Raw genomic sequence first — 26316 nt, forward strand, 5'->3', positions numbered from 1 at the left:
CTTATTACTTCTTACCCTCTCTAATATACAATCTCAAGGGAGCAAGAATAGTATTTATCTTGTTTATTATTTCACCGTAAGTCATTCCTATCATACACAACTGTGCAGAAAGAATTAATACAGCAAGCCTGAGACTGACATCCTGCTTGCAAGGCTGACCTTTGGCTGGCATCAGGGAACTTCAATAGCAAACAATTTTCTCTATTAACGTAAAACTTTCTCTAAGTGATAAGCGTAATTTACCAGACCTAGACTGTCTGTACAAACGATGCTGCTTACGTTGAATACTTGCTTTCCTTCTGGGAGTCTGGAATTTTGGTATTTGCCAAGCAGAAAGCACCTGTGTGACTAGCTCCAATAAAAACTCTGAATTCTGAGTCTCTAATGAACTTCTCCAGTTGACAACACTTCATCGGTGTTGTCATAATTTGCTGCTGGTGGAATTAAGCACATTCTGTGAGACTCCACTGGGAGGCGTTTCTTGAAAGCTTGCCTTGGAAACTTGTACCTGGTTTCCTGCAGATTTTGCCTCATGTACTTTTTCCTTTGGTTCATTTTTTATAGTCTTTCACTATAATATGTGTTAGCCATGAATATAATTACATGCTGAATCCTTCAGGTCTTCCTAGAAAACAAGTGAACCTAAGAGTAGTCGGAAAGACCTTGGACACAGCAAACAAGATGGTCACCTGGACGCCTCAGCTGAAAATAATCAAATAGAACAGCACATAAAGGAATCCCATAACATGATGAATCCAAAGTGAAAATAAAGCTCACCCTTACCCCTATCCGGAGAAGGCTGTGGCACCCCACTCCGGTATTCTTGCCTGGAAAATCCCAGGGATGGAGGAGCCTGGTGGGCTGCAGTCCATGGGGTCGCTAAGAGTCGGACACGACTGAATGACTTCCCTTTCACTTTTCACTTTCATGCATTGGAGAAGGAAATGGCAACCCACTCCAGTGTTCTTGCCTGGAGAATCCCAGGGATGGGGGAGCCTGGTGGGCTGCCGTCTATGGGGTCACGTGGAGCCGGACACGACTGAAGCGACTTAGCAGCAGCAGCAGCAGTTACCCCTATCATGAAATCCATTTACTACTTACGTGACTGGCCTGTAGATCTCCTTAACACCAATGAACTGAAGTTGCTCCATGATGTCTGGGATACTTGCACATCGAGTAAGATTGATTCTTGGGTAATAAAGAAGGTATGAGAGACACATTTCATTTCTGGTGCTTAATCCTCCCTGAAAATGGAGAGATTTTAGAAAAGTATATGTTCCACCAACTCTGATACTGAAAGCACACAAACCACAAATGTTACACAGTTTCTTCCAATATTGAAATGTAACCCATCTTAAAGCTGAAAAATAATCACCTACGTGACAATTTGGTTTTCAAAAAGAGAGTAGCACGTTTAAAATTAATTATGTCCAACTCTTTAAAAGTTATCTTTCTTAAATAACCTAATAATCTCCTCAAAGTTCTGTTTATATGGTGTAAACTTCTCACTATAGTGAACGTTTCTGAGGATGTTTAGCAACATGATATCAATCAGTCAGTGTGCTGGAATCTTTGCCTGATTGCACTGAATTTTCCATAATCTTGTTGTCATAAATATCAGCATCTGCATACAACAGGGGAAACAGATTACACACTTTGAATCTAAATGTCAATAGTGGACTAATTAAAAAAAGATCAAAGATCCTCCAAAGAACAGAATCTGGAGTTGCTTACCATATATTATCTACAATGTCCAATTTTCAACCAAAAGTTATTAAACATGAAAAGAAACAGGAAACTGTGACCTGTATTCAGAAGTAGAAATTTATTGTGAAGGATATAGATGCTGGATTTAGCAAAGACTTAAAAACAGACATACACATGTCAAAAGAGCTAAAGAAAGATGTTCAATTAAAGATAAATAAGCTAAAAATGAGTGAACAAATAAGGAATAACATCAGAGAAAGGTAAACACACAAAAAAAGAACCAAATAGAAAGTCTAGATTTGAAAGATACTATAAACTAAATTAAAAGTTCACAGGATGAGCTCAACATCAACTTTAGATGGCAGAGGAAGGAAGCAATGAACTTGAAGATTGATCTCTAGGAATCTCCCAACTCAAAAAACAAAGAGAGAAAGACTAAAGTAAGTTAAAAAAACAACCCAAGAGAGCTGGAAGACAATATTAAATATTCCATGTATGCAACCAAAATGGGCTTCCCTGATAGCTCGGTTGGTAAAGACTCCACCTGCAAGGCAGGAAACCCTGGTTTGATTTCTGGGATGGTAAGATATGCTGGAGAAGGGATAGGCTACCCACTCCTAACCCTAACCCTAACCCTAACCCTAACCCTAACCCTAACCAGTATTCTTGGGCTTCCTTTGTGGCTCAGATGGTAAAGAATCCGCCTGCAATGCGGGAGACCTGGGTTCGATCCTTGGGTTGGGAAGATCCCCTGGAGAAGGGAAAGGCTACCCACTCCAGTATTCTGGCCTGGAGAATTCCATGGACTGTATGGTCCATGGGTCACAAAGAGTGGGACATGACTGAGCGACTTTCACTTTCACTTCATGCAACCGAAGGCCCTGAATGAGAAGGAAGAGGCAAAAAGGGTAGGAAAAACTATTTGAAAAAATGGTGAGAATCTTCCCAAATTTAGTGAAAAACATTAACTTACAGACCCAAGAAGTTCAACAAATGCCAAAGACAATTATGAAGCAAGTCATACCTTATAGTCATATTGCTGAAAGCCAAAGACAAAAAGAAAATCTTGAAAGCGGCAAAGCAAAATAATATATTGCATACAGGGAACAATAATACAATGGACAACTGACATTTTATCATAAATGATGGAAGTAACAAAAAGATATTGGAATTACATATTCAAGTGCTCCAGAAAAAAGAAATTATTCAAGAACTCTGTATTCGGCAAATCCTCTATCCTTCAAAAGTGAAGATGAAACACATAGTAGTAGTGTTCATAAAAAGTAAAAGAAGTAAAGTGAAGTCGCTCAGTCGTGTCTGACTCTTTGTGACCCCATGGGCTATAGCCCACCACGCTTCTCCATCCATGGGATTTTCCAGGCAAGACTACTGGAGTGGGTTGCTATTTCCTTCTCCAAGAAGTGTTCATAGCTATACATTAATGTAGTATAGTGGCTAATATGCAACGATTTTACAAATTGCAAAACATCATGCCTTGCACTTGATAAAGGGTTGGGTAAAAGGAGAAGCTGATCTACAGATGAGGCTGCAACTGACATCTCAGCAAATATATTTAATCTACCTTTGAGCTTGGATGGTTACTCAGAATTACATCAAATTGTAGGAAGGGAATCAAGTTTTTGTATTCTCACATCAACCAGTAATTGGTTGCTGGCTGCCCCACTGAAGAGAGTATGACTTTAAGTGAATCATTCCCTGACATCAACAGCAACGTCCAGTGAAGGACACACTTTGCTCTTTTTCTATTGTATGTTTTTCTTATGCTTGTCTTATGGATCTATAGAATTTATTTTAAATGTTGGATACTAATGCTGTATGTATTGCAATTTTTTTTTCAGTTTAAAACTTATCTTTTCACCTAATAGTGTTTTTTAAGTGACCAAAAATGTTAAAGTAGACAAACTCATCAATCTTCTAATTTGTACTTTTCACATTTTAAGAAGTTCCTACCTACTCCAAAGTCATAAAGTTATATATATAATATACGTTTATTTATATATATTTATTTCTTCTAAGGTTTTTAAAATTTTATTCTTCATGTTTTAATATTTAATTTACCTGGAAATTATTTTTATGTGTGAATTGTGGTAGATAAAGATGTAATTTTATTTTTGCCACCTGGCAATTGTACCAACAATTCTTTAGTGAAAAGTCCATCCTCTCTCAGTTACCTGAATGCCAATTTCTATCCTAAACCAAGTTTCCATACAGGGGGTTTGTAGGTCTGTTTCCAGAATCTCTATTCCATTCCACTGTTCTAACTCTGGACTCAAACCACACTATTAATCACCATATCTTGGAAGTAAGTTTTCATACCTAGTAATCTATTTCTCATCTTATTCTTTTAGTAGTGTCTTGCCAATTATTAACCCTTTGCTCTTCTATGTTGATTTTATAATTAACTTGCTCCATGTAAAAAAAGCTGCAAAATTTTTAGAAAATTTTTTTTAAAATAGGAGAAAACCTTTGGCTAAGGGAAGATTTCTTGGTTAGACAGCAAAACCCCAAACAATAAAATCTTTATGAATTATATCAAATTTATAAACCAATTTATAAAGAAGGATTATCTTTGTGGTTTTTTTTACCCTGAGCCTTCTATCCATGAACATAGTCTCTCAATCTCTCAGATGATCTTTAATGTTTTAAAAACTAATAATTTTCTTCACAGAGATCAAACACATCTATTGTTATTTTATTTCTATAGAATTTATAGTCTTAAATTACATTTTCTTGAGATAGTTTACTGCATACTAAAATATAATTAACTTTAGATATATCAATTTGAGGGAGGTTTTTGATGTGGAAAATGACAATATCTGTGAATAATATTTTACTTCTTTGCTTCTTCCTTTCTGATCTTTATATTTCATTTTATTTCTTTTCTACTATAATAGTGAATAAAACCAGTGATAATAAATATCCTTGTTTTCTTCTTGATTTTAAAGAAATACTTCTAGCATTTCATTTAGCTTGATATTTTCTACAGATTTTTCACAGCTAATCTTTAGCTGGTTAAGGAAATTCTCTCTTATTCTTATAGTTTGATAAATGTCCTTTTTTACCCCCCATGACTGACAAATTTAATGAGTGCTTTTTTTTCTAATCATGTCTTTTTCCTTCAATCTCTTAATGTATAATGGCATTAATGTATTTTCTAATTCAAACCAATTTTACATTACTTAGTTATACCCAAATCAGTCCTAACTTACATTTTTATATAATGAGAGATTTGGTTTGTCAGTACATTGGCAAAGTGACTTCCATCTGGTGAGTGTTGTTGACCTTTCCTGTACTGCCCATGTCAGTTTCAGTACTAAGATTATGCTAACTTCATAAAATGAGTTGGTAGAAAGTGTTTCCCCCTTGTGTGTTCCCTGGAAGAGATTGAGGAAGACATGAGAGATTTATTTCTTGAATGTTTGGCAGAACTCCCCAGTAAATCTGCTGGAACTGGATTTCTCTCTGGGTCAGAAGCCCTAAGGTCATGGAATTCGTTTCTTTTTGAAGTTTTGATTCATCTAAGTCCAGACTCATGTGCATGGTCATTAGTAACCACAGGTCTTTTATTACTGCTATTTGGTGACGAAAAACTAAAAGATTAAGGATAGCTTTTCATGAAAGAGTCAATAAACTGCACTGCAAATATTACCATAATATCATTAGTTAATCTGATAAAATCTTAAAACAGCTCTGACTTCACTTTTACAATGTTTCATGTTCAAGACAGTCAGGAATTTTGCTTCCAAATAGGAATGCTTTTTATTTTTTTCTGTTCTAAAATCAAAGTTTATGCCTCCCCCTCCACAAATAAATTTTAATAAGAAAATTCTTCTTACCCAAGTCATCCGGGCTCTATCTTTTGTGTTGTAGCGACACTCAGTAATTAGATTATCTCCCTAAAACATAAAAGTGGAAGCTTTCAGATTGGAGTTTCATGCTGTTTTATTTATCTAACACATCTGTAGGCCAACAGTTTAATCTGCTATATGAATGCATGCATTAAGTAATTTGACTCAAGAGTAGACTTTTGATCTATTAAATTCTAGGTTTGCTAGCATAATAAGCAAGCAAACAAACAAATAAGGCTCTCTTTGTTCAGGCCAGACTCCACAATGTTCTAGCTGCATGACCTTAGGTAAGGAAATGAATCATCTGGGCACAATTTGTTCATCTAAAAAATAATGATAAAAATAGCACTTATCTCACACAGCTGTTGTGAGGAAATTAAATGACAGAACACACATTTAGTTCTTAGTACAGATTAAACACTTCTTAAGTGTTGGCCACAGATACTAGTTACTGTGATTATCTTCTTATTTACCTTATTTACTTTAAAGGTCCTTAATCAGGTATTTATTTTCGTAAAACAGACTTGTGAGGCAAATTACTAGTAACTTATTTTTTCCAATACTTTTCAACCTTTTGAACAGTACTGCACAGAGAGAAACTAATTTTTTATGGCTCCCAGTCAGGTAAGTGGACAGGCTATTCACAGACCAGAAGCAGCAAGCTCTGGGTAATGGCCCTCAGATTTGTCCTCGATGCCTGGATATTCAGAGGGAGGAATCAACATTTCAACACTTACATCCTCTCATGACATATCAGTTGAGGGACACTGAGACAACCCCCAAAATAAGCTGGTTAGAGAGCCCCAACACCAGACAACACCATAAAATGGAGTGTAGTCCTTAAGAACCTTGAGATCACTCAAACTTCATCTTTCTCCTCTCAGGGTATACCAGGGAATTACTGCATGTAGAAAAGATATTGCTATTACTCTCATTTCATAAAGAGTATAAATATCTGACTTTTAAGAGGAAAACTAGGGTAGGAACTTGTATAACTACTGAGTTCAATGTCAAAATAAAAAATTTGACAAAATGAAGCATCATAAAATTTTTAAATTGTTTATCATTGGAAGGCATAAGATTCCTTTCTGTGTTGTTTCATCAGAACCTCAAGTATGGTTGCCAGCCGGATTACACACAGTAATATAATTAGCTATGTCCTAATACCTTAGTCAAAAGAAAAAATGATCTTATATTCACTTTTATTGAAATGAAACTTTCAAAACTTCTGATCTTACCATTACCAGAACTGCAAGCCAAGGGATTACTAACTGGGGAGTCTAGTGCTTAGAGCACAAAACCTAAGTTTTATTTCCTTTGAAATCAACAACTTGAGTTGCCCCTGGGAATAGTAAGAAAACAAGTTTCAGTGTTGGAAAACAGATCAAACACATTCCGTGAGGGTTATGCAACAGCCATAGTGGGCAGCTTTGAAGCTATGGATAGGACGAGCGATTCATTACACCAGGAGAAACCTGGCTAATTCCTGGCAGGTATATGTCTCAGGATTTTGATGACATTCAGTGATAAAGAATAAACACATCCATACTGGTAAGATGATCTGTTCTTCTTTTAGGTACTGAAACTCCTGGAAATTGAAGTCAAAATCGTCATCATAAGCGAGTAATCTCATTTCCTCCCCTTTGCGAAAATGACGCAGCCTGATGCCTCTGCCTGCCAGGTGAGCGTGGAGCAGAACAGCAAAAACATGGATGCCACTTGGCTTTTCAGCTTCCAAAGCCTACGGGAGATACAGGGGAAGACCTGATTAGGTCTCCAAACAAGCGCAGACAGTTCACCTTAAAACAGACTTGGAGGGACAACTGAGAAGAAGAGCTAACACAATTTAAGCCAACACATGACCAGCCAGACATTTATAATTCAGATTTTTCCTGACTTATTCCTATCTTTGTGAAGCAGTACTGGCTGTGAGGAAAGAAGAGGAACTAATGCTTGCTGAGGACCAACTGATCACTTCTACATATTATCTTTTTTTTTTTCTTCTTTTAGGAGGTGAGCAAACAGTTATAGCTTCTGGCAAAAAGAATCCAGTATTTTGGTAGCTTGAAAAGTGAAACTCTTAAAGGGAGAATCTACTCCCACTTTTCCAGATAAGAAAATTGAACTGGGAGAATTAAATTAAATGAATTGCTCACAGTCCTACAGCTAGAGAATGATGTCATGGCAATTTAATTCATGGTCTAAATGGTCTAAATAATTCAGAAGAGCATAACCTTTCCATTCTACCAGTCTTCCATACTGTCTACAACCACAATATCCTATAATTTATAAAGAATATGATCCATGTTGAAATACTTTCATTCAAGAAAAAAAGAACTATGAATGAAGCAGCCATTATAAAATACTTATATATAGTTTTCTCTTATCCAATATGTATTTTATATTAGTTATTTTTGCTATTTGGTTAAAGAAGGGTCAGTAGCTATAAATCAGAGAAAATGAGAAAAAATGAAAATAAATCATGGAAAAAACAAATATGAATAAAAAATAAAGTTGAGAAAGCAAAAGGGGACTATGAAAGGTTGAACCATAAAAGATAAAATGAACTGTCCAATATGAAACAAACAAAGAAAGGAAAAGGAAGGAAAACACCAAAATTCTACTCCTGCAGCCTTCAGGATTTTAAAAAGCAATAAAGGTCTCGCTAAAATTGTAAACAATCATTTTATAGCATGACAACAAGAAAAAGATTAGTAATAAACTTGGAATTTTCCAAACATAGTTTCTACAAGCATAGATTAATCTAGGAAGAGCAGCTCACAGACCCAGATACACCATACCTCTTCCAGGCATTCCAGGGTGCAGTGACCCTCAGACCGGAAGTCAGGCAGGCCTGGAGGGATGGTGTGAAAGAGGCTTACCCAGAGGCCAGCCTCAATAACCCCAGCATCGTATTTCCTTATATCTGCCGTATAAAATAATCTCAATCCAGAATTATCTATCAAGCCTGGAACAAGAGCATTTAGACAAGAAAAATTAAAAGTGAGCTTGAGTACTTAAAAAAGTTTTCCATATTCAGCTGGAATAGGTTTACTGATTTTCCTTAAACTCTTACAAGGGAAAGGAATACAAGCAAAGATTAATGAAAGGCAACATTCAGATTCACAAAGAAAACATACAGCATACCATGGGAGACATGTTTGTATTATCTAATAATATATTCCACAATCATCTAGCATGAAGACAGAAATATAAATTCTAAGTCATTCATTAGAATATATAGTAACTCAACAGAAGTATTATTTGATACTGTTTTGAGGTGAAGCTCAGTAACATTTACATAGAGGTGAAGACCACTTGGTCTAGAAACCATGTGATGATAGAGAAAAATATTAATAATTAACTTTCTTTATAGTTGATCACGAGTCTTTTAATAATTCATAGTCATATAATCAACAAACAATTATTAAGAATCTATGATGTGAACAACATAACAACAGGCATGGTGGGGAGGAAAGATAAGATACATCTCTTGCTGTGACACAGTTATCATAAGGAGGGAGAGTATGGGCCCCAAACACTTCATAAATCCATTCCACTTGGAAACTAATTGACTTCTTTCTGCAACAGTGACTTACCTACCTGTGACCTGTTGGATCAATTAGCATATAAATAATTTTGTATTAATTGTTATGATTATTTTACTGTTTGCCTTTCCCACTACACTATAATATCCTTGAAGGTGGGGACGTTATGTCATTAAGCACAGATCCAGCATATCCTTGGTGCTCAGTATTTGATGAAAAATTGCACAGATCAGTGTAAAATCATAACCTTGAGTTTCTTCTATTGATAATTTCATATTGAATCCTTTAAGTTTTTGGCGTTGGGATATTACATAGTAAATTCAGGTGTAAATACTTGCCCCTCTTCATTTCAACATCATATTACACCAGTGTCAACTGCAGTGTCAACACAGCAAGATGCTTGATATTTTCTAGTGTGATGAATCGTAATTTTTCATGTGTGCTTTTAGAAAGAAAATGTTTCATAAGCACCATGTATTTCAGACTAAGTCACACCATAAAGGGAAAAGTCTGTTTTTCTACTTTCTGGTAAGTAATGTCCAAATGGCTTTTTAAGATTAGTGACTACATGTGCCCATTTGCCTAGCTCATTGCTGGCCAGTGACTGCTGTCCCAGTGAAACTGTTTATAGTGGCCTTTTCTACTCTAAAAGGTATCCCAATTTGGATGACAAATGTATAGGTTAATTTTTTTTACAACATTAAATGCTATTTTATTTGAAGTCTAACTGTTAAAATAAAGGGAAAAGTTATAAAACTTTTAAAAATCATAGGTAGAATGTATAAAAAAATACTCACCTTCCTTATATGTTGGATTGTCATAATGGACTTCCAGGAGCACATAATGAGGATCTAACGGAGTGCCAAGGGATAATCCAACATGAGGTGGATAGGAGAAACCCTAAAAGAGCAAAATTCCATGACACAGTGTTCTATGAAAGTCCCTCAGAGCTCTACTCCATTCAAAACCCAAACATTCTCAATGATATCTCAACATTCTACAACTGTATTAATCTATAGTTGATCAAATAAAATGGCTTAAGGAAAGAATGATTTCCTGTGGAAACAAAAATAACCCACCCTCATATCAAAACGAGTGCATAGAGTTTTACTTAGAAGTGTTAGAATCATAGGGGGAAAAGGGATCAATTAACTTTGTTACATCTCAGTAATGAGTGGTCCCACCTCTCCACCAATGGCCCAGGCGAAAATGACGGTCTCACAGGTGAGGAAAGCATCGGGCATGTTAGGGTGGTAACACTCGTGCCCGTCATCCAGGACACTGTCACTGAAGTTGCTGCTGCACTGATAGAGCAGGATGTGATGGACCAGACTCTCGTGGCCTTTCTGAATCACGGGCTCAACCTAAACAAGCACAGGTGAGAGGGACGACGCAATCAAATAAACACCCTTCAACACCCTCCGAGAGGCATGAAACTAGCATAAATGGTCATCGGATTTTCAAAGGAATAGTTTTCTCCATTGTGTAACTTGTGTGGCTGGAGCATAATTTGTTCTGGAGACGATGACTGTGATGATGATGATGATGGCAAGCACAATGGCAAGAGAAAAGATGCACTAACCATTCGCTTCTCTAAGAATCATTGCTGTCGTTGTTAAGTCACTGAGTCATATCCAACTCTTTTGTGACTCCATGAACTGTAACCCTCCAGGTTCCTTTGTCCATGGGATTTTCCAGGCAAGAATACTTGTCATTTCCTTCTCCAGGAATCTTCCTGACCTAGGGATCGAACCCACATCTCCTCCACCGCACTTGGATTCTTTACTACCTAGGAAGGACTTTACTACTGTGTTGTTTGCTTTTTAAACTCGTTGTTTCCCTTAACATTCTGTGTAGCAGCTGTTTCAAAACCTGCTTGCTCTCTTCCAGGCTTTACTTTGCCTGGCACTCTCTATCTCTCCATCTTTCTGTCTCTATCTCTCTTTGTCTCCCTCTCACAGAGGAAAAAAAAAAAATTCACACAGGCATAAACTCCTTCAATCTCCCTTAAAATGTTATCTTTGCCCATCCCTACTGGAGGTATTGGGGCTTCCCAGGTGGCGCAAGTGGTAAAGAACCTGCCTGCCAATGCAGGAGACTTAAGAGACGTGGGTTCGATCCCTGAGTTGGGAAGATCTCCTGGAGGAGGGCATGGCAACCCACTCCAGTATTCTTGCCTGGAGAATCCCATGGACAGAGAAGCCTGGCCGGGGTACAGTCCATAGGGTCGCAAAGAGTCAGATGCAACTGAAGCAACTTAGCACACATGCACTGGGGTAGTAATACCTTTCTTCCTATCTATCTTCTATATGGTGCAGAGCATAGTACTAGGCACAAAGGAAGGCTCAATAAAGGACACTTTTATTTTAGTGATTAAAATCAAATTCTAATAAGAATTTTACCATTAGAATTTAGGAGAGAAAAAGTCATTGTAGTGGTGTGCTGTACTGAATCACTGTGTAGTGATTCAAATTAGAAGGAAACTGGAAACTGTGAAAATAGAATGAGTGGTGATGTCGGTCCTGAAAGCATGATTAAGGTGACTATGTCCATTTGACCGTCCCATCTGTGAGTTCCCTTCAGAACACTGTCCAGGAAACCAGAATGAGCTAAGCACATCCTAACATCTCAAAAAGCCTTACTGCCAGAGAAGGTAGACAAATCCTGTACTTAGCTTAGCTGGACTATAGAGGTGGCCACTAGTTACAGGGTTCTTAGAGCCTTTTATTAATCTGACAAAGTGATCCTTTGTGTTTTCAAGAGTTTGCTTTCTTAGAGCTCGTCCATGCTTGTGCTTTTAGCCCTAACTACTCAAATGCCAACAATTCATTTAAAAACCTTGCTTTAGATGGGCATAAAAAGATGAAGTGTTTCCAGCTACTTCCTCCTAAGTCTTGCCATTTTGATTTTCTATATAGTTTTTCGTTCATTCTTACTTTTTTTAATAGGAAAGGTCAAGGCAGCCAAAGAGAGAAGCAGTAGGCATTAGGTAGAAATCTGAATGGGCAGCCAGGGGGTCTGAATTTTTAAATCCAGCTTTTGTTTTGTGTGGAATAGTGAGCCCTGCTATGCCTAACCCACAAGTACATTTTTAACACCACATTCACAGAAAATGACCTTGCACATGGCTGTGTTTGCACTCATCTCTAGAGGACTGTATACCCTGAAGACAGAAACTATTTCCTATTTTGCTTAAAAATGACAGTTACTATTCAAACATGGTTGGATAATGTATAACAATTACACAGAAGGGCAGCCCAGGATTTTCTGAGATTATAGTTTCCATGTCAAATTTGATGTGTGTGTGTGTGTGTGCGCGCGCGTGCGTGTGCTCAGTCGTGTCTGAGTCTTTGCGACCCCATAGACTGTAGCCCGCCAGGCTCCTCTGTCCTTGGGATTCTCCAGGCAAGAATGCTGGGGAGAGTTGTCATTTCCTCTTCCAGGTCTTCTTCCCAACCCAATGATCAAACCCATGTCTCCAGCAGCTCCTGAATTTGGCAGGCAGATTCTTTACCACTGAGCCACCAGGGAAGGCGCTTTTTTGGCCACCTCATGCGAAGAGCTGGCTCATTGGAAAAGACCCTGATGCTGGGAGGGAGTGGGGGCAGAAGGAGAAGGGGACAATAGAGGATGAGATGGCTGGATGGCATCACTGACTCGATGGACATGGGTTTTGAGTGAACTCTGGGAGTTGGTGATGGACAGGGAGACCTGGAGTGCTGCGATTCATGGGGTCGCAAAGAGTTAGACACGACTGAGCGACTGAACTGAACTGAGCTGATACTCATTTGGGTGCATCAGTACTCCAAGGGGGACAGGGAACTGCCAGTATGTCTTTAGTTAAATATTCAGGCACGTGTGAGGATTTTGCTGTGTGCCTAGGGGCTTCCATGGTGGCTCAGATGGTAAAGTGTCTGTCTGCAATTTGGGAGACCCGGGTTTGATCGCTGGGTTAGGAAAATCCCCTGGAGAAGGAAATGGCAACCCACTCCAGTATTCTTGCCTGGGGAATCCCATGGACAGAAAAGCCTGGCGAGCCACAGACCAAGGGGTCACAAAGAGTTGGACACAACTGAGTGACCAACATTTCAACACTTTATTCAGTAGTTATCCTTACATATTGTTCTCAGGCACTTCTCTTTCTTTGTCTCTCAATCTCACAACAGGAAACAAAAACAAAACATCTTTTTTCTAAGGACTTTGCCTCTTCCAAGGCTTCTTATGTTTCCCAGTGAACAGTATGTGGGTTTGCATGCAGTAAGTTTCCTTGTTGCTTTGTGGGTGTATTTTTCCTAGGAAATCCTCATTTTCTAGGCTGTACTATCAATTTGTAACCTGGGGGTTGGATTGCAATTTAGTTCTGCTTGAAGCCTTCACTGGGTTTCCAGATGAGACCTTGTTATTTGCCCTCCTTAGGAAAAAGCACAAAGGCCACGGTCTGTCTCCTCTCCCTAGAGACCAGGGCATGTGGACTGAGCGACTTCACTTTCTTTTCTTTCTAAGTTCAAGCCGAACCCTGTAGGCTGTACTGAGCTCTACTAGCTAGGGTCTGGATAGGAGCCCCTAAGGGCAAATGAGGATTGGCTGCTCCCAAGGCAGCTACCCTGAGCTTCCCTAGTGTTTGAGAAGGTAAATAATCCATTTGCAATGTGGAAGACCTGGGTTTGATCCCTTGATTGAGAAAATTCCCTGGAGGAGGGCATGGCAATCCTCCCCAGTATTCTTGCCTGGAGAATCCAGTGGACAGAGGAGCCTGGCGGGCTATAGTCCTTGGGGTCGCAGAGTGGGACATGCCTGAGTGACTAAGCACAGCACACAGCAAGGCTGCCGCAGAAACTAGTGGCTTTCACTGAGGCACCACAAGAGGGCACTAGAGAGCAAGGGGGCAGAGTATGTGAAGCTGGATGGTGTTAGCTTCAAATAACTTTAAAAATTCTTAAAATAAAAAACAAAAAACTTTTAAGAGTAAGTGACTTTTATGCATAAAATAGATAACTAATGAAAATCCACTCTATAGCTCAAGAAACTGTACTCAGTGCTCTGTGGTGAACAAAATGGGAAGGAAATCCAAAAAAGAGGGGATATATGTACACACATGGTTGATTCACTTTGCTGTACAGCAGAAACCAATACAATATTGTAAAGCAACTATACTCCAGTATAATTAATTTTAAAAGAATAAGTGCTCTTTTATATATAAAGCGAGTGCTGAAACCAACACCAAGTTGCCAAGCTCACAAAGCACTCTAGGAACAACAACAGTAACATCTGTCTTTTATTTAGCACCTCCTACCTACCAGCCACTACTGAGTCATTTCACATATTTCACTTACTATTTATAACAAATCTATAAGGTAAATGTTATTGTTTCCATTTGACAGATGAGAAAACTGAGACTTGGAGGATTCTGCAGCAAATCCAACCATGGCTAGGAAGTGGTAGATGGGGATTTGAAACTAGGCTGGTCTGACCCCTTAAGTTGGTACTCTTCAGACTGCAACAATTTATTGAAGGAAGATATGTTGGAGATCACCAACAACCTTGGAAGTTGCTGCCAGTGAGTGGGCGGATGAAAGGTTTCACATAGGCAAGTTGCCGACAGCTGTCAGCAAGAGGGTGATGACACCAGGGAGCCAGCCTCAGGAAGTGCTTCAGGAGCCACTACTGAAAATCCCCACACAATGCTGCCATCAAGGGAGCAGCGCCCCACTGGGAGGGAGCCTCACGCCTGGGGTGTCTCCTGCCTTCTTCTGCCACCCTGTCCACATGCCCTGATCTCTAGGGAGAGGAGACAGACCGTGGCCTTTGTGCTTTTTCCTAAGGAGGGCAAATAACAAGGTCTCACCTGGAAACCCAGTGGAGGCTTCAAGGAGAACTAAATTGCAATCCAACCCCCAGGTTACAAAGTGATAGTACAGCCTAGAAAATGAGGATTTCCTAGGAAAAATACACTCAAAAAGCAACAAGGAAACTTACTGCATGCAAACCCATGGACTGTTCATTGGGAAACATAAGAAGCCTTGGAAGAGGCAAAGTCCTTAGAAAAAAGATGTTTTGTTTTTGTTTCCTATTGTGAGATTGAGAGACAAAGAAAGAGAAGTGCCTGAGAACAATATGTAAGAATAACTACTGAATAAAGTGTTGAAATGTTGGTCACTCAGTTGTGTCCAACTCTTTGTGACCCCATGGTCTGTGGCTCGCCAGGCTTTTCTGTCCATGGGATTCCTCAGGCAAGAATACTGGAGTGGGTTGCCATTTCTTTCTCCAGGAGGGAGGCCTTCCCAATCCAATGATAGAACCCAGGTCTCCTGCATGGCAGAGAGTTTCTTTACCATGTGAGCCAAGAGGCCGCCAGAAAAAATATGAGCTATCAAATTCTTGAAAAGAGGAGAACTTCTTGATAGAGAATTTTCAGTTGACCATGGGGGATAATTGGAGAAGGAAATGGCATCCCACTCCAGTACTCTTGCCTGGAGAATCCCATGGATGCAAGGAGCCTGATGGGCTGCAGTCCATGGGGTCGCTAAGGGTCGGACATGACTGTGCATCTTCACTTTCACTTTTCACTTTCATGCATTGGAGAAGGAAACGGCAACCCACTCCAGTGTTCTTGCCTGTAATATCCCAGGGATGGGGGAGCCTGGTGGGCTGCCATCTATGGAGTTGGACACGACTGAAGTAACTTAGGAGCAGCAACAGCATGGGGGATAATTAAGTGAGACACAAAGAATATCCCTCTGGACAGGAATAACCCACTTAGTGCAGAGTCCAAGTTCCAGGGAATGTGAACACCTTGATGAGAACAGGACAGGGCCATTGGCTCATGGCACCCAGTATGGGGTAGAATTTCCCACAAAGCTTCCTGTCATGCTTACAAAGCCTAGTGTTGCCAGCGCATGGCTACCAACCACCCACCAAATGACCACTGCATATTATCTTCTGCTGCCATGACCATTCCACAAACATCTGAAGCAGTCACAGCACTTGTGTTTTATCCCCTGCTGTGATATCCTACTTTACACCAGGTAAGAGTGAGGCAGAGACAGGCAAGCACCATCTGAGGAAGGAGACCGAAGCACAGAGCTCCATGACTCACGCTGCTTGGAGGCTGAATGTAAGCATCCAGCACTGCTCTTTCTTGTGCTCCTGGTAACAGTCCATGGGAAAGAGCTTTCCTTCAGCATCAGCCCGATTTGGATCAACGGTGGAGTTCTACACTTCTGTACTTAAAAATTTTGGAGACAAACAAGGCTGTAATGCTTATTTGTCTATCACTACTGTAAGGGGGAGCACTTAGAAAGGATCTCCTATTCTGATTCCTCCGTCACAGATGTCACATTATCATCACAAGCAAAATGGGAATCCCAAAAGTTTCCTCTATTCAAAAGAATATTGCAGTGATAGAAAATGTCACAGAAGGTCATGGCAAGATAAAGCACACAAATATAAATAAATCGGTATTTCTGAGACTGTAATGAACATTTAAGTGAATTTTGCTTTTGAGCTGATTATGAGTTTGGCAGAAGAAATAAAGTTTTAAAAATATTATTTAAAAGTGCCCATGGAAGTAGGTGGCAATGACACCGAATATTAAACTATGTCATTGATCACTGTGTTCTTGTACATAAGTGAAATTTACAGACCTAGAAAAGATGGTAGGCCTGTACACCCACCTTCATATGCAACAAGCCAAGCAAGGATGGTCTAGCAGCTGTGGGTTATCTGTTAGCCTATGTGCAAACTAAAAAACAGCCCAGGAACCAAAACACAGATAAAAAGAAAGGGAAGTCTTTAACCTGAAGGATTTAAAAGATTAAAACGGTCCCTTCAGTTAGTTCAAGAAAATGGAACTTAGGGGTATTCTTGAGAAGACTTAGCAATAAAAAGGTGAAAAGACGAGAGCTGCTAAGCATAGCTAAGACCAAGATGAAAATTAACACTGACCATAAAGCAGTGTTGTTTTTGATTGCTGTTTTTTATGTTCCTGAGCATCAAAAAGCCCCAAATATTTATACTGTTCCTCATGAACTCATCTCTCTTATTCTCTTTAGCCAGGTCAAAGCAAAGTCCTTGTAACACACTGACTGCTTAATAGCTACTCATTGAATGGAAATGAAGTTACTACTCCCTTTTCCATCAAGCCAACATTAAGGAGGCTGAGTCATCAAATGCACTGCCTCCTAATTTCCTGATTTTCTCAACTCCAGTGACCTAGGCTACATCCCACATCCTTCACCATCTCCCAGAGATGCAATCACCAAGTCTAGAGAGTGCTCCCTTTAAAAGGTAACCTAGGAACTTCCCTGGTGGTCCAGTGATTAAGAATCTGCCTGCCAATGCAGGGGACACAGGTTCAATCCCTGATCCATGCTCAGTAACAAGAGAAGCCACCACAGTGAGAAGCCCACATACCACAACTAGAGAAAGCCCATGTGCGGCAATGAGGACCCAGCACAGCCAAAAATAAATGAATAATGAATTTTTAAAAAGGCAACCTGAATGTAACCATGTTTTCTTAGCTTTCAAATACCAATGACCTCAATACTAACACTTGTAAAATAAAATTATTTTTTGCTTAATTCCCCTGTACTGGGTTAGGCAGTGTTCCTGCAAAACTCATATCCACCTAGAACCTCAGAATGTAACCTTATTTGAAAATATGGTCTTTGCACCTGTAATTAGTTAAGATGAGTTTACACTGGCTGAGGATGGATCCTAAATCCAATGACTAGTATCTTTATAGAAGAGAGAGGAGAAGATTCAGTCAGGTACACAAAGAGAAGATGGCCATCTGAAGACAGAGATAGAGATGGGAGTCAAGTTGCCAGAAACCAAGTAACCCCAGAAAGCATAAGAAACTGGAAGGACCAAGGAAGGATTCTCTGCTAGAGCCTTCTGAGAAAGCATGGCCCTGCCAACACCTTGATTTTGGACTTCTGACTTTCAGAGCTCTGAGAGAGTACCTTTCTGCTGTTTCAAGTTACCCAGCTTGTGGTCATTTATTATGGAAGCTCTAGGAATCTAGTACAGTCCCCATCTCAATTTTTAAATAAAAAACTAACAATTTTCAGATGTGCGCATTTGTAGCTAGGTCATGGTTGTCTCTGCACTTATTTCCTCTTATCTGAATAGGTCTGTAGGTTAGCTGGGGGCTTCCCAGGTGGCATTAGTGGTAAAGAACCCGCCTGCCAATGCAGAAGATGCAAGAGATGTGGTGTCAATCCCTGGGTCAGGAAGATTCCCTGGAGGAGGGCATGGAAGCCCACTTCAGTAGTCTTGACTGGAGAATCCCATGAACAGAGGAGGCTGGCAGGTCATAGTCCATAGGATTGCAAAGAGCTGGACATGAGTGAAGCAACTTAGCATGCACATAGGTAAGTTAATAATATTGTCTCAAGGGTAATTTCCTGGTTTGGATAATCAAACTAAGGAAGATAAGATGTTACCATTTAGGAAAATCTACTATTTTTACAACTTTTTTTTGTAAGTCTAAAATGATTTCAAAATAAAAAATGTAAAAAATAAAAAAAGATTCATTATCTATAGCCAAATATATGCGCATCTTGCTTTTGATTTTATTTTAGGAGGGTTAAAAAAGAGGGGAGATAAAATGCCCTTCTTGACTGGTCTAGGAATACTGAGATCAGTGAGAAAAACAGGAGGTTATTAGAGCTCTTATGATCAATTTTCCTTTATTTATTCTTCTATGTCTACCCATTTAAGATGTGACTTGTTAAAACACGTGTGGAATACAGCTCTCCAAAGCCAACTTGCAGTTCAATAAATTAAAAATTAAAACAAAAGGAAAGAGGTGATGGGCGGAATCTGTAATGAGCTGGAAATTTTGTAAATCCCCATCACTGTTCTTCTTGCCTGTTCTTGTCCCTGGCATCCCATTCTATGTACCCACCCGAGGCATAGATTGCTGTCCATGTAAAACAGGTAAACCGTCTCTGACAAAGGTTAGCCAAAGGGCATTTGGTTGATAAAGTGATGCAGCCTATGAGAACATTTCAGACAGAACTAGCAGTGCAGATAGATGATTATAAGGTCATATGACTATTTGCCTCCTTTTCTCCCTTCTTACCTCCATCCCTGCTGGGCAGAGCTCCTTGAGAATGACAATATAACTGACTTTTAAGAGGCAACCAAATTGAGCAAGAGAATGATATCATTGTCTCACAGGTACCACCCTAAAATAGTTCAGGGTTCAAAGCAAAACCCGACTTGTTGATATGTATTCAAGGGGCCACAGCTTGAATGGACTTGGCAACTAAAGCCCTGGAAATCATGTTCAAATCAGATGAAGATGAACAGAAGAAATGAAGAAAAGGGGAAAATTGAGGGAGAGGAAACCACTGGGAAATAATTCATCCCCTACTGCAATCTTGAATTCTCAAAGGAACTACCATCTTCAGGTGGGACCATGCCCTGCCAGCCACAACTGACTAGTTCAGGGGCCAGTGCCCAACACATCAATCCTTTTTTTGGATTTTCAAACTATGAAACAAGAACACATTGTCCACTAGAAGGTGGAGACTGCGGAAGAAGCCAGTATGCGGTGAGATACAATAAAAGCTCACAGAAAAGTCCCAAAGACAAGACAGTCTTGGTAGGGTTTGAACACTTCACTCAAGCTGTTCCTGAAACCAGCTTGTCTCTACCATCCTGTGGCTTATTTATTCAACCTTTCCTCTTAATTCACGAGTCAGCATATTCCTTTTGTGCAGGTTGGGTTTCTGTTACTTGCAACCAAGAGTCCTGATTGATAATCATGTGTGACCCTATGGACTATAGCCCACCCGGCTCCTCTGTCCATGGGATTCTCCAGGCAAGAATCCTGAAGTGTGTTGCTATGCCCTCCTCCAGGTGATCGTCCCAACCCGGGGATCAAACCCACGACTCCTGGGGCTCCTGTGTGGATTCTTTATTGCTGAGCCACTGGGGAAGCCACCAATTAACAATCACACCATTAACCATATATCATCAATTTATCAATATGCGTGTGCATTTATGTAGTACTGTCTGAAAACATCTCTTTCTCTCTTAGGAAACTTGCCACATAAAACTACTTTGCTTTTGTTTTACTCTTTTATTCTAATTATTACTCATAATTGTATCTGTGTAAGGTAATAACAAAGTTACTTCAATAAAGTGCCCTTGAAAGACAATATGGAGAGAGAAATCTACCCCTCTAACACACATAAGTGTCTCTATCCCTTGCTTATTAATTCCTGAAATTCCAACGCACTTAATATTAAACATTAAGCCTGTTTTACTTAGTGAATATGCAAGTACACTTAAGAAATGTTAAACATTGTGATTCATAGTCATTTACTTCTGCATGTGAATTAACTAGGTACCTTTGCCAAAAAGTTCAATAATGTTAAAAAAAAAGATATAAAATTACCTTTAAGAGCATTTATAACACAACATAGTGTATATATTTGTTCTTTGAATTCTTAACAGACTATTCATGATCTATGCTGCTAAGTTGCTTCAGTTGTATCCGACTCTGTGCAACCCCGTAGATGGCAGCCCACCAGGCTCCACTGTCCCTGGGTTTCTTCAGGTAAGAACACTGGAGTGGGTTGCTATTTCCTTCTCCAATGCATGAAAGTGAAAAGGGAAAGTGAAGCCGCTCAGTCGTGTCCAACTCTTAGCAACCCAATGGACAGCAGCCTACCAGGTTCCTCTGTCCATGGGATTTTCCAGGCAAGAGTCATAGTTATATGTTAATATTTGGTTAACTGAGATTTTTAATAAACTAGAGACCACCAAGCTACTCTAAGAAAATTTAAATTAACTATAAAATTAATTTTATAAATTTAAATTTAGTTTATTTAATTTTTTATTTAATTTATAAATTTGCTATATGGCCAATAAAGAGTAGTGGAATGACCTGGAGGTTTGGAGACCAAGTTTATTTCCTGGCTGTGCCATTAACTGTGTCCTGCTGTGTGACAGGACTTTGAGCAGGTCACATCACACTAGTGCTTACTTTTTATCAGGCTCTAAGACTCATGTTTATATAGAGACTCAGTTAAGCCGCTCAGTCATGTCCCACTCTTTGCAACCCCATGGACTGCAGCACGCCAGGCTTCCCTGTCCATCACTAACTCCTGGAGCTTGCTCAACTCATGTCCATTGAGTCAGTGATGCCATCCAACCATCTCATTCTCTGTCATTCCTTTCTCCTCCTGCCTTCAATCTTTCCCAGCAGCAGGGTCTTTTCTAAGGAGTCAGTTCTTTGCATTAGGTAGCCAAAATATTGGAGTTTCAGTTTCAGCATTAGTCCTTCCAATGAATATTCAGGACTGATTTCCTTTAGGATTGACTGGTATGATCTCCTTGCAGTCCAAGGGACTCTCAAGAGTCTTCTCCAATACCACGGTTAAAAAGCATCAGTTCTTCGGTGCTCAGCCTTCTTTATGGTCCAACTCTCACATCCAGACACGACTACTGGAAAAACCATTGCTTTGACTAGATGCACCTTTGTTGGCAAAGTAATGTTTGTATTTTAATATGCTGTCTAGGTTGGACTAGACATATAAACATTATATTCATTTAATCCTCAAAACAACATAATGAGCTTAGGTAATAGAATTATCACATTTGCTATAAATGGAAAGTAAAACACATATAAATTAAGAAACTTGCCCAAGTGTCAAAGCCCTGTTTAACTTCTGATGGCCTGCACTGTGAGTTGGTGCTCCTCACAACCACACTGACTGATGTACTGGCCTCTTTATCGGCAGGGCAGTAGGTGGCAGAGTGTCTGCTCCACCGAGATCACGTCAGGTCTCCATAGCCTTTACTGTATACCCATCATCCAGATTCTGTTGTCTAATTTCTAATTACTTCCCCTGAGACTCCTCGGAGGCATAATCTTGCACTCACTTTGCAAAAAACAAGAAGTGCAAGATAATGTACATTCTTCTAGGGAAGGTGAAAAGGGAGGATGAATGTCTAGCAATCTTAGGTCAAGTGGGACAGCTCTAAACATACTTCATATGCTATGGATTGAATACTTGTGCCTCACTCTGAAATTCATATATTAAGATCCCAACCCTCAAACTTATCACAAACTAGGCCTTTGAGAGGTGCCTTTTAGGTCATGAAGGCAGATCCTCATGAATGGGATTACTGTGCTTGTAAGTAACCCCAGGGAGCTTTGTCCTTTGTCCCTTCCTCCATGTGAGATCGCAGTGAAAAGAACCTCTGAGGAAGAGGTTCTCACCAGACACCAGAGCTGCCAGTGCCTTGGTCTTGGACTTCCTGGCCTCCGGAACTATGAGAAATAAATTTCTCTTGTTTATAAGCCATCCAGTCTATTGTATTCTGTTAGACGAGATCAAACAGGCTAATACACTGAGAATAAGTTAAACCTGGAACTACAAAGCCATCATATCCTTGCTTGGCTCTTTCCCTAGCCTTCCTCTGCCCTCTATTGTTTTCTCCTGGTACTTCCTTAATCAATCCTTTCCTACATAAATTCTTGTCTCCAAGGACTGCTTCTGGAAACCCAACCTAAGACAAGTAGTGTAATGGGAAGAGCATTTTTGGGCCACATTTTCTTGGATTTTAACCTTTCTCCATTACTACCTTATTTATGTTTCTTGAAATATATTTGACACATAACACTGTGCAAATTTAAGGTGTACAACATGCTAAGAGACTTGATTTGAGTTTTAAATCCGTATATGTAAGACTGAGATGTGTTTTCTCTACAGAGATATTTTTCTGAATTACAGCCTCCCTCCTTTCTCCAAAAGAAACTTAGCTACACTGACACTTAAGGGTGTTTATGTACAGTTTTGAATATAAGCATTCCTTATCATTTTGCTCTGAAAATCTTTTCTCTCAAAGAGATGCTCTCCAGTTAGTCATGCACTCGACTAATCAACTAAGAAAAAACACAAAAAAACCACACACCTATATCTAGTCTACTGTGTGCTCTGTGTTAGGTGTCAAAGGAGAAAGCAAAGAGGCACCAGACATGACTCTGACAGTCATATTGTTAGGGGAAGCACACTGACTGAAAGCGTCCACCCTGGCCAGGCACCATGGAACCAATTGCATGAGCTGTTTTACAAGAGGAGGTCCTGCTAAGGAACACAGAACTAATAAGCTGCCACCACCAACTGGAAGAGTTCAGGAAAGGTCAAAAGAAGACATCACATGTCCGACCACCTCCCAGAATCCTTCTCACTGGCATCCATCTTCACTGAACAAGGTGTGCACCACCAGGAAGGACTCTGAGTCAGAATGATTGGCTAAAGACTACCCGGAAACTAATCCCATCACTGTAAAACCTGAGACAGCGAGCCACGTGGCAGAGCTGTTCTCCTGGGTTCCCTTACCCTACTGCTCTCCAAGGGTTCCCTTTCCCAATAAAATCTCTTGCTTTGTCAGCACATATGTCTCCTCAGACAATTCATTTCCAAGTGTTAGACAAGAGCCCTGTTTTGGGCCCTGGAAGGGGACCCACTTTCTGCAACAATATGGTTCATATTCTAGAATGGTGGAGAAGTGTAGATGAGAGAATGATAATTTCTGGTTGCCTCCCAGCCTTGATTCCCCTAGAAGATTTTCCTACCAGAATCCTTAATTGCTTATGTCGCTCAGTCGTCTCCGACTCTTAGCGATCGCATGGACTGTAGCCCACCAGGCTCCTCCGTCCATGGGATTTTCCAGGCAAGAGTACTGGAGTGGGGTGCCATTGCCTTCTCCATCCACTGGGCTAAGAACGATTCCTACTTCCCTTGAGTGGCCTAAATTCATTTATGTGACCCCATCCTTTGAACTTAAATTGGTCAAGTCACAGGGACTTTTCCATGGTGGCTGATGGAAGAGATGTCCTCTCCTTTCCCCAAGATGTGAAAGGAAAACTGTTATGTTGGGAGTTGAGGCCATCATTTTCCTAACTTGAGGGAAAACAGGCCAAGGATGAAAATAACAGAATAGTAAGGGCCAAACTCAATGAAGCTGAAGTTCTTGAAACATCATAAATCTCCAGAATAACAGATTTGCCTGAAATCAACACAAATCAATGCTCAGTTGAAATGAAAATCGGTTTGGTACTGATAGTAACTGCCAATGACAATAATTTTCTTCCATCACCCTTCATTTCTTCCTTCTCTTTAGACAAACAATGCAAACTGAGATGAGCACTCAAATCTGGATTAAGTTAGAAGCTCTGTTAATTAAGACTTCTGAAAACACACACACACACACACACACACACAAACGAGTTCCCAAAATAGCTAACATGTGAGTTTTGGGTTCTATAACATATCTGAAAACCAATTTTTTTTTTTAATGAGAACACTAAATATTTAGAATATCCCAAAACAATATAGCTTCTCAGGTGGCTCAGACAGTAAAGAATCTGCCTGCAATGCAGGAGATCCAGGTTAGATCCTTAGGTCAGGAAGATCCCCTGGAGAAGTGAATGGCCACCCACTACAGTATTCTTCCCCGGAGAATTCTATGGACAGTCCACGGGGTAGCAAAGAGTCGGACATGACTGAGCAACTAACTTTCACTTTCAAAGCAATATGGCTCATATAATTTTGTATTTCTCACCTATAAAATACCCTTCAAGCAACTTTCCTGTCATAGTATTTATCCTAGTCCACACCTCCTATGCATCCTACCTGAATTATAGCAATAGCCACACACTTCTTGAATGTACAGGAGTTTGCTTTCTGAACCACACTCCATATCCAATACTTTGGTCACCTGACTCTAAGAGCTGAAAAAGACCCTGATGCTGGGAAAGACTGACAGCAGGGAGAGAAGGGTTGGCAGAATATGCGATGGTTAGACAGCATCACTGACTCAATGGACATGTATTTGAGCAAACTCTGGGAGACAGTGAAGGAAAGAGGAGCCTGGTGTGCTACAGTTCATGAGGTCACAGAGTTGGACACAATTTAGTGACTGAACAACAACAACAACAACAACCACCCTATCCCAGGCGAATCACCTTCAGAAATCAGCACTTTTGACCTTGTTAATCAGAAAAACATTTGATGGCTCCACCCAACCTGTCTTATAGCCGATCAACTCCACACTTCTGTTTCTGACATCAAGGGCTCTCTTTCATCGGCTGCGTGTTACTTACACAGTCTCAGTACGCATGAATTTCCAGCCATAGGAATCGCATCTCTTTATGCACCATGTTCATTCTTCCCTCCTGATTTCATTAGTACTGTTTTCTCCATCCAATACATTCCCCTTACTCAACTCTGCTTATTAAAATCTTACTCATTCTTGAAAGCCCAGGTTTTGTTTTCCCCAGATGCCTTCTCTGATTATTTTGGCTCATATTCGTCTTGTTTCTCTGAACTTCTTTTAGGAGGCAATACTGTGCGGTAGACTAAAACCAAAGACCTGGTTTAGATTCCAATGTCTGGCACTTACCAGCTGTGTGACCTGAGGCAGACTGCTTAACCTTACTGAAACTTAGGGTTTTTATGTATAAAATGTAAATACAAATCAACTTCTAACCCATTATAAAAAGTAAAGGAAAATATGTCTAGCTAATAACTCTTAGTAAGATGCTGAAAACTCTACTCAGTTCTGTGCAACTTAGTAAATCTATCATTTTTTACTGGATGCAATAATTTCATATATGAGTTTTTTCTGCTTATTTGGAGTTGCAACTCACTGTTTTACCATTTGTTGACAATTCATTCCAGAGAGTGGACTTCTTCAAAGCCTTTATTATTTCTGTGTATTGTAATTAAGAGAATAGAATATCAAGACTAGATATTGCCAGTTACTCTTTGACGAGCAACTTCTAACTTACTTGTAAGCATAAGCTGTTTTTAAACAATGAATTGAATATTTTAGGTTAACTTGCATTTCAGATTCTGGAAATTCATGGAATTGAAAGTACATACTCTTTATATAAAATAGAGATGATTTACTGCTTCCTAGTACAGAAAAATGGTTCAGAGAACTTATCCAACAGTGCTGTTAGTCAGTGCATGCTAGCCAGTGCAGCAATACATACATCAAAGGTATGAGTATATCTGGATTTCTGCAGAATAGAAAGATACACAAGGACCAACATGTTTTATGGAAAATCAAAAGTGCAGAAATGGGGGATATCTGATAGGAACATAGCTCCACATCACAGAATGACAGGGGAGGCAGAACAGTACAATAAAAATGCATGAATA

General features: G+C 39.7%; 1 protein-coding gene across 1 annotated transcript in view; it reads right to left on the reverse strand.

The window, feature by feature from the left end:
* The window catches only part of MOXD1 (monooxygenase DBH like 1), a 95225-nt gene that overhangs the window by 13996 nt on the left and 54913 nt on the right, over window positions 1-26316 (reverse strand). Inside the window, exons 5-10 of the mRNA XM_069599263.1 lie at window positions 10309-10488; window positions 9922-10024; window positions 8378-8544; window positions 7126-7317; window positions 5565-5624; window positions 1102-1244 (exon numbers count right to left, since the gene is read on the reverse strand). Coding sequence (XP_069455364.1) covers window positions 1102-1244; window positions 5565-5624; window positions 7126-7317; window positions 8378-8544; window positions 9922-10024; window positions 10309-10488 — 845 coding nt within the window. The remainder of the gene's footprint in view (window positions 1-1101; window positions 1245-5564; window positions 5625-7125; window positions 7318-8377; window positions 8545-9921; window positions 10025-10308; window positions 10489-26316) is intronic.

Source organism: Ovis canadensis, chromosome 8, assembly GCF_042477335.2.
Source record: "Ovis canadensis isolate MfBH-ARS-UI-01 breed Bighorn chromosome 8, ARS-UI_OviCan_v2, whole genome shotgun sequence".
NCBI classification, from domain to species: domain Eukaryota; kingdom Metazoa; phylum Chordata; class Mammalia; order Artiodactyla; family Bovidae; genus Ovis; species Ovis canadensis.